General features: G+C 44.1%; 1 protein-coding gene across 9 annotated transcripts in view; it reads right to left on the bottom strand.

Annotated features, from left to right (window-relative positions):
• Window positions 1-13969, bottom strand: part of Enah (ENAH actin regulator) — a 115049-nt gene extending 101080 nt beyond the window's left edge. For 8 of the 9 annotated variants that reach the window (XM_037211166.1, XM_037211169.1, XM_037211171.1 and 5 more), the window contains exon 1: window positions 13385-13723. In XM_037211166.1, coding sequence (XP_037067061.1) covers window positions 13385-13431 — 47 coding nt within the window. In that variant the 5' untranslated portion in view covers window positions 13432-13723. The other variant, XM_028858999.2, reaches the window with a different exon arrangement.
• Window positions 13970-14617: the final 648 nt, after the last annotated feature.

Here is a 14617-nt window from a genome sequence, read left to right as displayed (position 1 = left end):
GGTGGCCCACTACACACTTTATTTAGGCAATACAAAATATAGTGGGGCATGAGATTTACTGTACAGCAGGTTAACTCTAGTCAATAATACCGTGTATTTCAAATATACCATCACAAAAATACATCAAGCAAGGCGACAGTTAACTGGTATTATTTTAATCATTTCACATATATATCAAACATCCTACTGCACTCCAAAACATAATATAACTATGATTTGACAAGTAAAAATACCAGGGGCATGCTAAGCAAGGTACTGGGTTCAATCCTCAGCTCCAAAACTCAACATTTTTAAATGAAAACAAAGTCGCATTGGCAATCTCTTGTAACTAAGAAGTATAAATACTACAGGAAATTCAACTAGCATGTGTGACTGGCACTATTTAGAAAGAAATCAACCACAAATATGTAAAACAGTCCCTAGCCTCACGAAGGATTTTTCTTACGTCATCCCTCACTAAGCCAAGTACAAGGGGATGGGTAATTTCCAAGCATGTCTTTATTTATAAGTCATTTGGGGGATTTATCTTATTGGGCTAGTCTGCTAACTTTGGAATCACAGTGAGGAAACAATCATGCAGGACTGAGGCCATGGTAAAGAAAAGTTCTTTATTTCTTTAACTCTAAGAGCAACAGAAGACATGGAAAGTTGCAAAGGATAAGGCTGAGCTAAAATCCGAATCAGAAATATCTGACTACTGTAGAGATAACAGACTAGACAGGAATAACAGACTAAAACAATCAATGAATTCAGAACAATGTATCTATGAAAATGTAAGAGAGGACAAAACAGATAAAAGGGTCTTAACATGGAGCTTCAAGAGACTCTCAGAATTTGTTAGAAAGGCAAAAGGAATCCTAAAATAACCACTAAAGAACTATAAGAACACACTGTTACCAAGATCAGGTATTCCAGCAGGCCTTTTCCACTGGAAAAGTACAGTTCATCTAAAAATGTCATCGTGGCTATCTTATTCCCAAGACAAAACTCTCAGTGGTATCTGAGATTACTGTAAACAGACTCAAGGAAAACAGCACTCAGACGAAACAGTTTTCTAAAGAGCCTATAGATGTGCTTCATCACATTTTATTGGTGGCTTTTCATCATTATTTATTGTTTTTAGAACTTTTGGGGAGGGGGAGTGTGTGCCACAGGTACAGAAGGAGGTCAGAGCACAACCCACAGAGGCTGTTCTTTCCTTCTACCAGGACGGTCCTAGGATCAAACTCAGGTCAGCAGGCTGGGTGGCAGGTACCTTTAGACCTGCTAAGTCATCTCGCCAGCCTCTCATTTTTATTTATAACAAGGAAACTAACTATCGTTAATTTAGCGGTAATATAAGACTCTATAACTTGCTCAGGCTTCTCAAAGGCACCACTGTCAAGGTTTCAACCTAAGCGTTTCCAAAGCTAGCTCCCCAGAAAAATCAGCCCAGTGTTATATCTTCAGTCCCTCTTCATTAATGAAACATGAAGCCAGTGGTTGTGTCAATTATTATATATATGTAACAAATTAAGGAGCACAGGGGTCAACTATATTGACGAGGACAGCATGTATACGACGCTTTTTCTTTGGTATTGTGGCTACGCTCTAGGAACTAGATAAATAATGCGTGAACAGCAATATATGCCTTAGGGAGCGTGAGAATATAGAAGTGTAAGACTCTATATCTTCTGAGGCACTATATGATTCAAACAATGGCATACCTTATCTATCAATATCATTAACCAGTAACCATTAAAGCAGCTCGTGGGCCATACCAGGACAATATTTACATACTCATTCTTCCGTATCTCTCACAGAGAGGTCAACATACCGAATGACTGGGTAAGCCATTCAGGTAATAGATCTTCTGCTGTCGCTCATATTTTCTCGGGTCACGTCTCATCTCACTCCTGATATGTCCCACTATATACTACAGACTAATAACCATTTCTCGATGTAATATTAGGAGGGAGGCTTATGGATCTTATCCTTCTATCTCTCTATCACATATATTTCCTACATCGCCTACAGGTGCATTAGTTTCAACCTGAGTGCATTATGGTGGTAAGTTTCAGTTTTGTCCGAGCTATTTGTGGTTTGTGGAGTTTTCTCTTCTCTGTTGAGTTTTATTCGACCACGAGCCTCTGTCCTTGAGCTTTCTCTCTGAGGTAAGAAGAGAAGTGCACTTGGCCTCCAAACTCGATGCAGAGGTGCTGCGAACTCTGCCCTTTGTACCACTTCCGAAGTGAGCTTGTGGGCCACTGTACAAGGCATTCTGCTGCCCACTCTCAACGCTGCTAAGAATCACACAAGATGTGCATCACCACCTGGGCATGTTTGGAAAGTTGGGGACGAGGATTCATTATGTGACCAGGTTCAACACGTTTATGTCACACATCTCTCCATCGATGAACATCTTATAAGATGTTCACGACTTGTCTAAGATATATTCAAAGAGCGCATTGTCACTCTACATACATCTCGGATAGCGTCCGCCATTTTATAGATGTGACGCACAGTGAGATTTAATACCAGGAGCTCTAAAATGCTCTATCCATAATCCATATACTGCTAGATCTTCTGCATGAGGGCAGAAATTATTTCAATTTTATCTATGAATTGATATTCAGATAATCTATAAGTAAATATTATATAAAGTTTCACATTACTCTTTAGTCTTATATAATCTATATGATATTGATTCGCTCATGATCAACCTAATCATTGGAGAAGGTGCCCCTCCATATGCCAGAGGCTCGACTTCCAAGATGCGTAGTTCCTTCTTCTACTTTCTATATACTTAGCTTCAGTGCTAGAATTACATGCTTTCAAGCATGATGACCAAGCAGATATTTCACGGTATCTGAGATTATGCTGCTTATGTTAGGCGCCTGTATCATATTATCTATAGATTCAGTAGAGTACGAGAGGAGAGGAAAAACGTTTTCACATTCAGGAGGCATTTGTAGTGAATTAAATTTCTAGATATGAAGCATAGTTACTTTCCAATTATGGATAGTGACTCTTTTCCTATTAAAAATTCGTGCTAAGTATCGTGAACTTAGGAGTGTAACTTTTAGTTCTATCTATCCATATTGTACCAGATTACTTTTCTTAATAAATTGATTAAACTAGTTATTTCTTTCTCTTTAAAAGAGAGCTCATACTTAGGGATTGTAGGGTACAAACAGTTGAGAGCCATGGTGGTGGCACACGCCTTTTAGTCTCTATCAGTCTCTAGATCGTAAGAGCCCGAAGCAGGTTGGTTATTCTCCACACTGGAATTCGATAGGAGATTCAAGCTATGGGTCTAATTCTGCTCTACAGACTGATTGTGTGTGTGAGGAATGAGTTTGGGAATCAAGTGTCAGAGTATGCCTGATTGATCCTAACCCAGCATCCGTAACAGTGAAATTCCTTGTCATGATCTGTAATAAAGGCAGCGATAACGCTTAAATAGGAGGTGTTATGGAGTGTGTTGAGACTCCGAGTTCTCACACTAGATGACTGGTACTGGACTTGTAAGCAACCTAGAGTCTTATAGTATTTTACTGCGGCATGTCATTTGCCGATCCTGAGGTCAGTAGGGACAACCTCTTGACTCGATTGTCCCAATCTTCCAGTGGATGACAACAACAAGAGTCTCTCTAATACGATCCTTCCAGTGTCGACTTCCTGAAACTTCCACTCCTCCAGCTCAGAAGAAGTTCACCATTAGCAAAACGTGGAAGTCTACAAGTGCACCCTGAAGAAAGAAAAAACCAGGTACTGATGCGCACACATACAGTTAGAGCACATAATAGAGATAACTTTATAGTGGTCTATCGCTTGCTCAAATATGTCTCTTGGACGCATCTTCTTGTTAATACAGACACTAAAAGAATCGGTGATACAGTAGGAATATCACATATCCTACGTTCGATCTTTCAAGATATCTTGTTACGAGATAAAGTCAAGGAACCCATTTACACAGCAAACTGGGAGTTAGGCCTCTCGCCTCCAGAGTGACTACTCCTTTATGTCTGGGAATAGTCGATTCATTGGTCTAAAATGCAGAAGCAGAAAATTGTCTACCTGAAAGTTTCTTTAGCACCCATTTCTGGACTAGAGAGATGCTCAGGCTTGGTGCTCTTCAGAGAACTCTAGTTCCTCAGAATGAGTCCTCCAGCTAGGGGTAGCTATATAGCAAACACGGGCTTAAATCACTTTGAGGTGTGACTCTTGCACCTTCTGGCCTTTAGAGTGCATTCTGGTGAATTATGTATAGCTGAAGACTCACACATACTTCCTACTAACATCCCATAGCTAGATAAAGTTTAAGTAGATATTGTCTTAGGAGATTTAATGTTTATATTAGTTATATATATTTATCAGATACATCAAATCAGTTACATCTCGAGGCAAATACTGGCAGCACCACTAGGTGTAGAGGATCTGTACCACACAGTAAACCAGTATCTCAGAATGTCCTAATCAAGATCGGCCAGCTCCATAAGCCGATGACTACCATTAACGATAGCTATAGGTTGGATCTCGATTGAGGTCAGCCAAGCGGTAAGGACTTCCATAAGAGAAATATGACTGAGTATCATACACACAAAAGCATAAACAAATCTCGAAACATATAAGACAAGTAAACTTCGCTTGCGTGGTCAAGCCTATATTTAACTACTGTTGTCAAATCCTCTGAGCGTGTATCCATGAAAATCGTTAGGATCCCGCTGGGTTCCATTCTATGTGGTATGTTCTTGGGAGTTAATAGTATTTTCTGATATGCAATCCTTATTTAGGACACAGGAATAACAGTAGAACTGTTCTATTCGAAGGAGGGATATGTGGGAGGGTAGGAAGAGATATTGGGAGCGCGAGGCACCGGGAGGATAGAGGGAGTGGGAGGAAGGAGTCCTACAGATGTTGTGGAGTGATATAGGCAGGGAGAGTAGTCAAAGGTCTTTTGTCAGAGGTCAGGGAGAAGCAAGAGACGTAGGTTAAGGGAGGACAGGGGGAGACAATTTAGGGACTAAACGATGCTACAGAAAGTATCACTGAGGAATAGTGAGCTGGCTCTCTTTGTCGCTTTCCTCATACATAATGCAAAAGTGTGCGTGTCTATATCACTTTATATTGGTGGTATGTATGGTGCATTGTGCTCTCTGTGTGAGCTCTAACTCAGCTATCCATATTTAAGTATTAAGTCTTTCTCTGCGCCTCATACTCTATACATACATAGGCTTCCATCTGAACCAAAGTACTGGATTCAGACTCAGCGGAGGGTGTCGGTAACCTAACGGTTTATCAGTATCCTAGGAATTTCACCTCAGTCCACCAAACATACAAGTTGTACCAAGCGCTGCACTGCATTACCAGGTAAGGCATCTTCTTTCTGGACCAAGACAGAATTGTGGATCACAGGACCTCAGGAGATGTCATTGTGTGGGCAGCCATGTGCACACGGTCTTATAACAGATGTTTGCTTCCTTAACGTCTTATACTAGCCAGTTAATACAGATCTAAAGCTAGTGTTTCTAAAGTATCACCTGATACTAGATCTTATAAGAGCGGTGAGAATAATTTGCTTAATTTGTTGAAAATATAAGTTCTAATAATTTAGAATCACCACTAAGCCATTTAGCCACTTACTATTGATCCTAAGAAGTTTCCTGTGTTGACGGAGAAAATATACTAAGTTGAGACAAGAGGATGTAACCAGGCACAACCGTGAGTTCATCTGCATAGCCAGGCATTATGTCTTCACCACACAAACATAGCTATATTGCGTTATTTCAGCATAAAAGCACGTTAGCTCAGAGAGGAGTGCAGCGATCGACCCTGAGTTGATCCCCCAGTACACACTGGGTGGAAGAAGAGGACAATTCTGAAAGTTTCTCTAACTAACCTTCCAGTCCACATCGTTATGGGTAATTACTATATGATATGCTGTATTCCAATAGAGCAAATAATAGAGTAGGCCGAGAGAGATGCAATAGAAGTGTTAAAGAGAACTGCTGCTTTCAGAGGTCCCGGTTCAGTTCCCAGCACCCACCCATGACAGCAGCACAATCAGTCTGTAACCTGCCCAGATTCGAGTGAGAGGGGCCGATCACCCTTACTGAAACATATAGACATATTATTAAAACTTATTGACTCATAACATTCCATAATGCAAAACTCTTCATTAAAAATAGAGCTTAATATTATTCTACTCTTAAAAAAATATGAGATAAGAGCGGTAGATATGACTATTCTACATAAACTCAGTTTTTTCGCTCAAGTTTCTAATATATTACATAACGCTCGAAAATGTGGCTATAGTCTAATCTACTGTACATTTCTTTTATGTGTTGAACATATATATCTTATAGTTACAGCCTATCCTGATGTAGAGACATGGTTAAGCACCCATGTAAATTTCAATCACAGCCTTTCAGCAAGAGAGATCGGTGCATAAATAAGATTGCGCAGCCGCGAGCTCATTGAGACGGTTAGAAAGCGAGTATGTGTAAGACTCATTCACGCACAAGTGGTTAATCAATCTTTCCATGTGAAAATACTATAGGACATCCACGTTAGATCATCTATATGATCTGTGTACAACTGTCTGTTGTACATAGAGTGATTATCTCTTTTTAGCCCAGCTTGAAGTTCACTTCGTACAAGATTAATGCGGAATGACGGTTCTAGATTAACCTGATTTTCATACTCCTCATTGAAACGTGATACAGTTCGGTCCCTCATTAACCGAGTCGCTGCTATGTACATAGGTAATAAGTAACTAGAGGACCAGCGCTGGCTGAGAGGAAGAGCCGATTTCTGGTATCATGCTGCAGAGCACTCACCCCATCCACGCCTAGCCTCACTACACTACTTGCAGAACTCGTTATATCTAATAATAGAGCAGAAGGTCAGTCCACAATTAACCTTACTGGTACTAAAAGTTTTCAAGACCCAAACATATACACAAAACAGCGAACGAGCGCAACAGATGACATGGCATGTAAATACTCTGTATTTTCTTTTTTACTGATATTCTAGGGCATCTACAATTTCCAATATCGTCTGGGAAGTCAATACAGTTTAGAGTGCAAGCTAGTAGTAGATTCTTCCCCTTGGTTTTATTTATCTCACTCATGCCACATCTAGTTAGCACGAAAATGTTAGGTGAAAGGCGAGCTAAAACTTCTGACTCTATCAGTACCTCTACTAGTCTCGAATGACACAATAGACTATGCACAAGACTATACCTGTCTGCTACTGAGCACTACATGGATTCTTCCTCATCACATGCTTGTAAGCATGCCGCTCTGACAGAGATGAATTTGGCTTGAAGGAGTAGTGTCAATGTTCAGGAAGCTCTTGCTGACAGTGTGCACTATGTCACTGATTAGAAGTCTCTTAGGACGACAGATGACCTCTCTGTCTGATCTCTTATCTCGGAGATTGCTACTGAGTTAGCAAAATGTAACCTTGGCTATCATCTATACGAGAGGGGTATTTCGTCATGTCTTGATATTCAAGTTGTCTATATTCGTTCGCAAGCAAACTGTGAGAACACAAAAATATGTATTCTATGTGAATGACACACCATGAGGTGTTACCACATGAGTTGCTTGTGCTATCTTAAACAAGGGAAGCTCATCGAACGAACACGATCTCTATTTCTTTAGTTAGCTTGTATCTACTCACATTGGATGGTGAACCCAACCTTGGCTTCATTTAATTGGGAATTACCCTTTGGTGAGTCATTAATTCACTCCATGTCACATGCTCTTGAATTTAATTTGTCAGCTATTGGAATACAGCCTAGTAGTTCTTGGAGAGAGGGGGTCATTAAGAAAGCATCCAGACAAATCTGTAGATGCTTTATCATAATTGATTGATGTGAGCGGGCGCATATGCTCCGCACAGAGGATGTGTTATGTGTCCCTAGCTTCAAGGATAGGATTGGTACCAAGCCAAAATCGTGTGCAGTTAGAATGCAGCTGAGAGCCAATCTATAATAGCCTAAGTCAGCCCAGCACTACAATGCAGACCTTCAATAGGCTTGCTGGTCCCATCTCCACTCGATCGGAGCACTAGAACCCTGAGAGTTAAACAGCATGGAAATTCAAATCCCTATATTCCCTCCCAATTGCCTCTTTGAGGTCCAGGCAGCATTTGAAGTGTGTTGATCGTTAAAGGTTAAGGAAAGACAACATAGATCTCAGAAACCATTAGTGTTCACAACTTCTTATGCCTACTACAGACAGGGTACATAGAAGTATGGGGAGGGTAAGCCACATTTCCTTGTCTAAACTCTTGATGGAGGGCCAGTTGAAAACTGAGGCAGGACATGCATTGGAGGAGGACACATAGGTCTCACACACCAAATATGGTCTATGAAAGAAAGCTAAATAGTGATTTTCAGCTGCATCGCAGAACCTTCATCAAAGTGTGAGTATTTTCTATACCCTTAGTTTCGTTGGGATATATTAATATAGTTATTATCTCTTTTGTGTGTTTTAAAGATAGTGGTGGGGGAGTGTTGTCTTGGCATCTGGTGTGTGTGTCGTGAATTTGAAAGTACCGAACGAAGAGAGAGAGAGAGTCATGCGAGCGGCTAGGTCTAAATTGGGCTCTAACACTGGCTACACGGGGTTAAAGGTCCGGGCTCCACCAGTTTGAGTGGCAAAGGGCTGCTGTTTACTAAGGGAGAAGCACAGCTGGATGCTTTACACTAGAAGCGGGTGGAAGGTGAGTGCTTTATTTAGCTGTGCAGACAGCTGGTGCAGTGTGAGGTTAACTCTTGGAGGAAGTCCGAGCCCAACTAAGGGAACAGCCAGCGAGTTGCGCACGGATGAGGAGCATGGGAGGCACAGCGTGAGGGTTCGTGAGTATGTCAGAGAGATTGCAGTATTAGAGTATGTATTTTGATTGTATGTAGTGTATTGATGTTAGTTATTACATGGGGCAGGGCTTGAGTTGTGGCTACTGTTGCATGCATCTGTTGGGCATGGTCATGAGGATACAGACTCTATGCTGAGGTCATGCAGGTTCACGCTCACACACAGTAAAAGTGGATGGCCTATTAAGTTCAGCGTTTTGTGTGCAGGACTATCCGTGACAAGCGCACTCATATTACTATTAGACTTTTTCTATCATGAGAGAAGGATTCTTGTGTACTCCTACTCTGCTCGTTCTCAGTTGACAGACTCTGCGTATATTCATTCACAACATCAGTTGTGCGCAGGAACACAATAAATATGCGTTAGTCTAACAATAATGTCTGTTCTTTGCAGAAGCCATCCAATCGCTGCTACAGATTAGGTGTTCTATGAGATATAGGATATCATAATCAGTTATGAGACTAGGACACCATGCTAAACAGATGGCAGTCTCATTCATTATTGCTCTTAGTTAACAAAAAAAAAGGAAAAGTTTCTATATATATATAAATTTTGAGTGTGAACCTTAGTCATAGATGTTTAAAAGTCATTGACACAATTCTAAGCTTCTTACACGATACACAGGCTATCTCTTTCTTCATCACCATAGATAGAAATTCATACACGTCTCATTGTTAATGTAATACATATCTATCTATGTCACCAACGCCTGTGATGAAGATAGTAGTGACCACAGGAAATAACTAGCAAGAGGCGAGGGCTTGGTCCTTTTATATTATCTTTCTAGAAACGCTACTTGGTAGAATATACTTTTCGGTGTTATGCATGAGGCTTTTTTCTGCTTTCCTTCAACTCTACTACTATATAGCTCCACGTAGTAAGATATAAATTAAACTAAATTCATTTCTTTTTTTTATACTCTGTTTACCATGCGTTATTAAATTAAATTAAGTGTAGAATAGGTAGGTATCAGACTCATGAATTTATCAAAATGTGGAGCGGGCATTGTGCCTCTTAACGATGTTGCTTCTAGCGAGTGTGGAAGATAATTTTTAGGTGTATACCTCATTCATCGTATTTAGATTAGACGCTATGTTAGGTGACATTAGGCTCTTAACCATCGTCTGTGAGTACTAAACACTTAAACCCAAACTACAGTTCTGACACGATATCTTAACAGATACAATTACTACCTACAACTACTAATGTAAGATCGCTATCTATCTTCTGAGTTCTGATACTAGATAAGGATAATCTTAATATTAGATATATATCTCTTACTGCTCAAGGTTATTACCATACTATAATTCCTGGAAGATATGGTCTCTCTTAAGCATAACACAAAGACGCACATATCAGATTTGGTCAAGCATTAAACTTGTAGAAAATAAATAATTCCGGGATTAGAGAGTAGTATCGTTGCTCATATAAGGAGGTTAATGTAGCAGTATGTCCACTAGCAAGGCAGCTAGGTGTCCGTCTAGCCATGTATTTGGAGACCTCACTAATGCTCATGCAGGAACAGATAGGCACTGTCTCCTATCTTGAAAGCATGCATATTCTTCTTTCTAAAATTGGAGGGATATCAATTAACTGGGTGGTTCATGCATCACTCGAGACTGGTTTCTTACGCAGTCATACCCTGTAAGGGTTTCTTATTCCACCACATGGATTCTACCACTATGATAATCTACCCTATATGTGTAGAAAAAGAGTATCTCGTCATATAACACTTTTCAGGGATCTTGCCAAGCTGAGTCTCACAAGACGACAGATCTAGTTTATAAAGTCAATGCCACCAATAATAATATAGTAGTTTGTACGCAAGACTAATCCAGAATGTTCTTTTCTAATCCTTGTAATCAAACTTGGACGTAGGTCGTAAACTTCACAGTATACTTCTACCATCTGTCGTTTCTTGAACATCTTATATATTCAATCAAGTGCTCTAGTTTCTTGTCAGTACAAAAGACTCCTACTCCCGTAGACTGCTCAAACATCTTGATGGGATACACCACTGCACAGGGCATAAGTGGATGTTCTGAGCATTTATATACGTAGTCTTTTTATTTGTTGGTTTGTTTTTATTTTTTCAGAGTGAGGAAGTGAAAGCGCAGGGTCTTAGCAACCTTAGACTAAAGGCTCAAAAGCGATGTCCTACCAGCAGGTGAGGTGATTCTCTATACCTTATAGTCACCCACGAAAATACAGCAATGAAATGTATGTCTTTGCATATAAAAAGAAGAAGTTTACCATTAATCTTTTGCGAGAGCACTTAGAACTTAATTGTAAGCATCCCTGACGGGAGCTTATTAGGTTAGTTCACTGACAGATCAGCCTTCCTCCAACTGGGAGCAGTCGAACTTTAATATATTATGTGGTTGCTGGCTCGAGTAATCCTTCAGCATATGCGTTGTAGATGATTAGCTGCTGAGGTCATAACAAAGGATTTTTCTACGGCTTGACCTAAACTGTAGTATTTCTCAATAAAAGATAATTAGATGCTTGAAGATGTCCTTATGGGCCACTAGTTTGATTGCCACAAGTCTAAGGAAGAAAGAGTGAACGGAGAGATACTTACACTCTAGTAGTATTGAGAGTGGAGAGCCTATCTAGGCTTATAGAGAGAGACATTTAAAAGTACTTACTTATGAGACGAGTAGCGTAATAAAAACGGAGTATGTATATTGAGCATGACCAGAGCAGAATCATAGTAATTTTCTTCTGTGTAACAGGGTATGGCCTAAGCGGTAAAGTGTTTCTTAAGGGGCGCGACTCCAGTTTATGCGTGTAACTAGAAAAATGCACAAAAATGTAACTGAGCAGTTTTAGCCATGACTGTAGCGCCCCAAGCTGATCTTCTCTGAGGGAGTTGGGGAAATTCTCATCCACAGGCCTCTCCGAGGGTGTGCTATATATATGTTATATATGTGTCTTTTTGGTTGTTATCTCCGTTCGACAGTATAAGTAAGCGTTGCATTAGTTTTACTGCTCATCTCTTATCTAACCATTCTCTTGGAAACCCATAGGTGAGCTTGTTTGTTGTTACATGAGAGTCGAACGCGCTGAACGTCGAGACGAGGGGGTCAAGTGTTCAGCTCAGCAGTTAAGGTCTGAGTCAGAAAACTCTAACGTAGTACATACAAGCTGATAAAATAGAGCCAAATTCAGAAGCGGAATGTCACACCAAAGATTCTGACGCTTGGGAATCTGGAAAATTCATAGTAAGCCTTAAGTCGAACACGAACACCACAAAAACACTTAGAAGTGAAACGGGACTGTGTTTCAAACGCCTTGATGGGGGGCCGGGGCGGCGACCCCTTTAACTATACATGATAAACTCCACCATAATGTGGATTGTAGGAAAACGGTTCTCCGGACTCATTAGAACGCTTCAAAGACATAAGAGGGGCGGGGCCTGGGAAAGTAGTTTCTTAAATGGACCAATTTAACATCTTCATGCTAGATTTGAGATATGTGACATGTGTTGTATTGGTATAATTCATTTCCATTAAGATGTGCTTCCCGCTCAGCATTACATTATAAAGGTCTTGGCAACGGCTGGGCTTCTCATGTTTAATCGTTCTAAACTGACATAAAAGATAGGAGGATGTTCGAAAGGTGCCACTATGAACTGAATAGAGCTAGATGCCTCAGGAGAAACGCAAAACTCGGTTACGTCATATTTACACTTCATCCACGCGAATTTGTTCTACACTCTTCATTAACTTCACCACGTTGTCGGGCGACTAAATTTGTAGCGTTATAGGGTCCGTCGCTTTTTGGTTACTAATGTGAGATGATGAACTTGCAAAATGGGATCAGCCTTCAGTCTAGGAAGTCCCCTTTCTCACTAAGTCTTGCACCAATCCAAAAACAGGAGGTTATGGACACAACACAAGCTTAGAAAAAGCTTGGGGGGTGGGGTGGAGTGGGGTGGGGGGGTTCCTCCAATGAATGACACACCACATCATGGTTTTCTTCTCCTACACAACTGGAGAAACAAAAAAAAAAAAAAAAAACGAAAACCATCACACCATATGTTTCCTCGTATCAATCAAAGAGCGTTTCACGACGGTACATCCATCCAATTCTTCCCCTTCGGGGCTGGAGGAAAGACCCGCCGTACCGATAACCGAGGAAGGGAAAAGCTGCGGCTCCTGCTGCAATGCAACACAGCCTGCTACAGAACGGGAGAGCAGGGCTTTCCAAACAAAACCCTCCCCCGCCCGGGCTTACAAACCTCCAACAACTTATCCCAGCCTCTCCCGGGCCCCCGCCGGGGGAAACCTGGTCAATTCTCCCCGTTCCCCACCATCCGGACATTTCACCTTGCTCCGCGCCTCGGCTTCACCCCGACCGGAGGCACTTGATTCCCCGCAGCGGTTTCAGACCTTTCAAACTTTCCTCCCCCACCCCCCACCCCCACCCCCTTTCTTTTTCTTTTTTTTCTTTTTAAATTCACCGCAGCTTTGTACCAAAAGTACAGGCGATTTCTGCAGAGATACGGAAAATACCTGTCTGTCGGCCACCACCACTCTACGATGGTCGAGCCCCTCCCCATCTCCTGGGTTTCGCTAGCCGAGGCTGGGGGGAAGGAGGGAGCAGGCAAATTAAACAGAGGAAGGGGGATCCTGGGGGGAAGAAGAGCATCTGGGAGAACACGGAAGGAGGCCCCCTCCCCCAAAACCAGAAGGCCAGGGCAGTGGGGGGGAGCGGGGAGGGGAGGAGAACCCCGAAGGGACAAAAGGGAGCGGGGAAAGAGCAGGGAGAGCCTACGCGCCGGGCCGGGGGCAGGCGGGGTCCACGCAGAGCGCTCGCGGCGCCGCGGCACAATGGCCGGCGGCCCGCGCGCCCCTCACCTCATGGTGCCGACGGCGCCGAGGCTGCCCCGGCGCGGGAGACGCCGAGCCGAGGGTCTCTCCTCAGGCGGGGAGGCGGACGCCGCGGGGACGCGCGAGCAGAGGCGGCTGCGGCTCCGGCTGCGGCTCCGGCGACCGGGCTACACCATCTCCGCGCGCAGAGGCGAGGCGCCGGCCCGCCGAGCGCGAGCGACCGACCGCGGGCTGAGGAGGGGGCGCGGGGCCGAGGCGCCGAGCGGGTTCCCCGGCGGCGCCGGCGGCCGCCGCCTCCTCCTCCACCTCCTCCGCCTCCGCCGCCGCCGCCGCCGCCTGCGTCGCCGCCTCCGCCCCGCCGACCCTCGTCCTTCGCCTCAGACGGGAGCCGCCGGGACCGCGCGCCGTCCGCTCGCTCGCTCGCTCGCTCGCTCGCCCGCCCCACGGCCCGCCGCTCCACAGGGCCGCTCCGAGCGCGCCGCCGCCGCCGCCGCCGAGGCCGTGAGGAACCGGCAGCTGCTGCAGCCGCGGGAGGAGAGCCGGGCTTCGCCGCGGGGCGCCGGGGCGGGGCGGCGGAGGAGCACGCAGGCGCCGCCCTCCTCCCGCCGCCCCAGCCGCTCCCGCGTCGCCCGCTTCCCCCCCACACCCTCCCTCCCCCTTCTCTCTCTCTCTCTCTCCCGGGGCGAGGGGCAGCGCGCGCGAAGGGGGACGACTGCGGGGCGGCGGCCCGGGCGGCCCTTTGTTGCCGCCCACCGGGCTCCGCACCCCTTGCGGTCGGGGGAGGAGCGGGGGGCGGTGGGAAGGGGGGGTCTCGGCGCCCGCGCTGCCCTTGACCTCGCTCTCCGGCCGGCCGCGGCCCTTCCCGCCGCCCCGAGGCTGAGGTGGAGGAGCGGAGCGCGGGGAGGAGGCGTGCCT

Source organism: Peromyscus leucopus, chromosome 15 (assembly GCF_004664715.2).
Source record: "Peromyscus leucopus breed LL Stock chromosome 15, UCI_PerLeu_2.1, whole genome shotgun sequence".
NCBI lineage: Eukaryota > Metazoa > Chordata > Mammalia > Rodentia > Cricetidae > Peromyscus > Peromyscus leucopus.
Note: the sequence above shows the minus strand (reverse complement) of the source record. Positions and strands in the feature narration are given on the sequence as shown.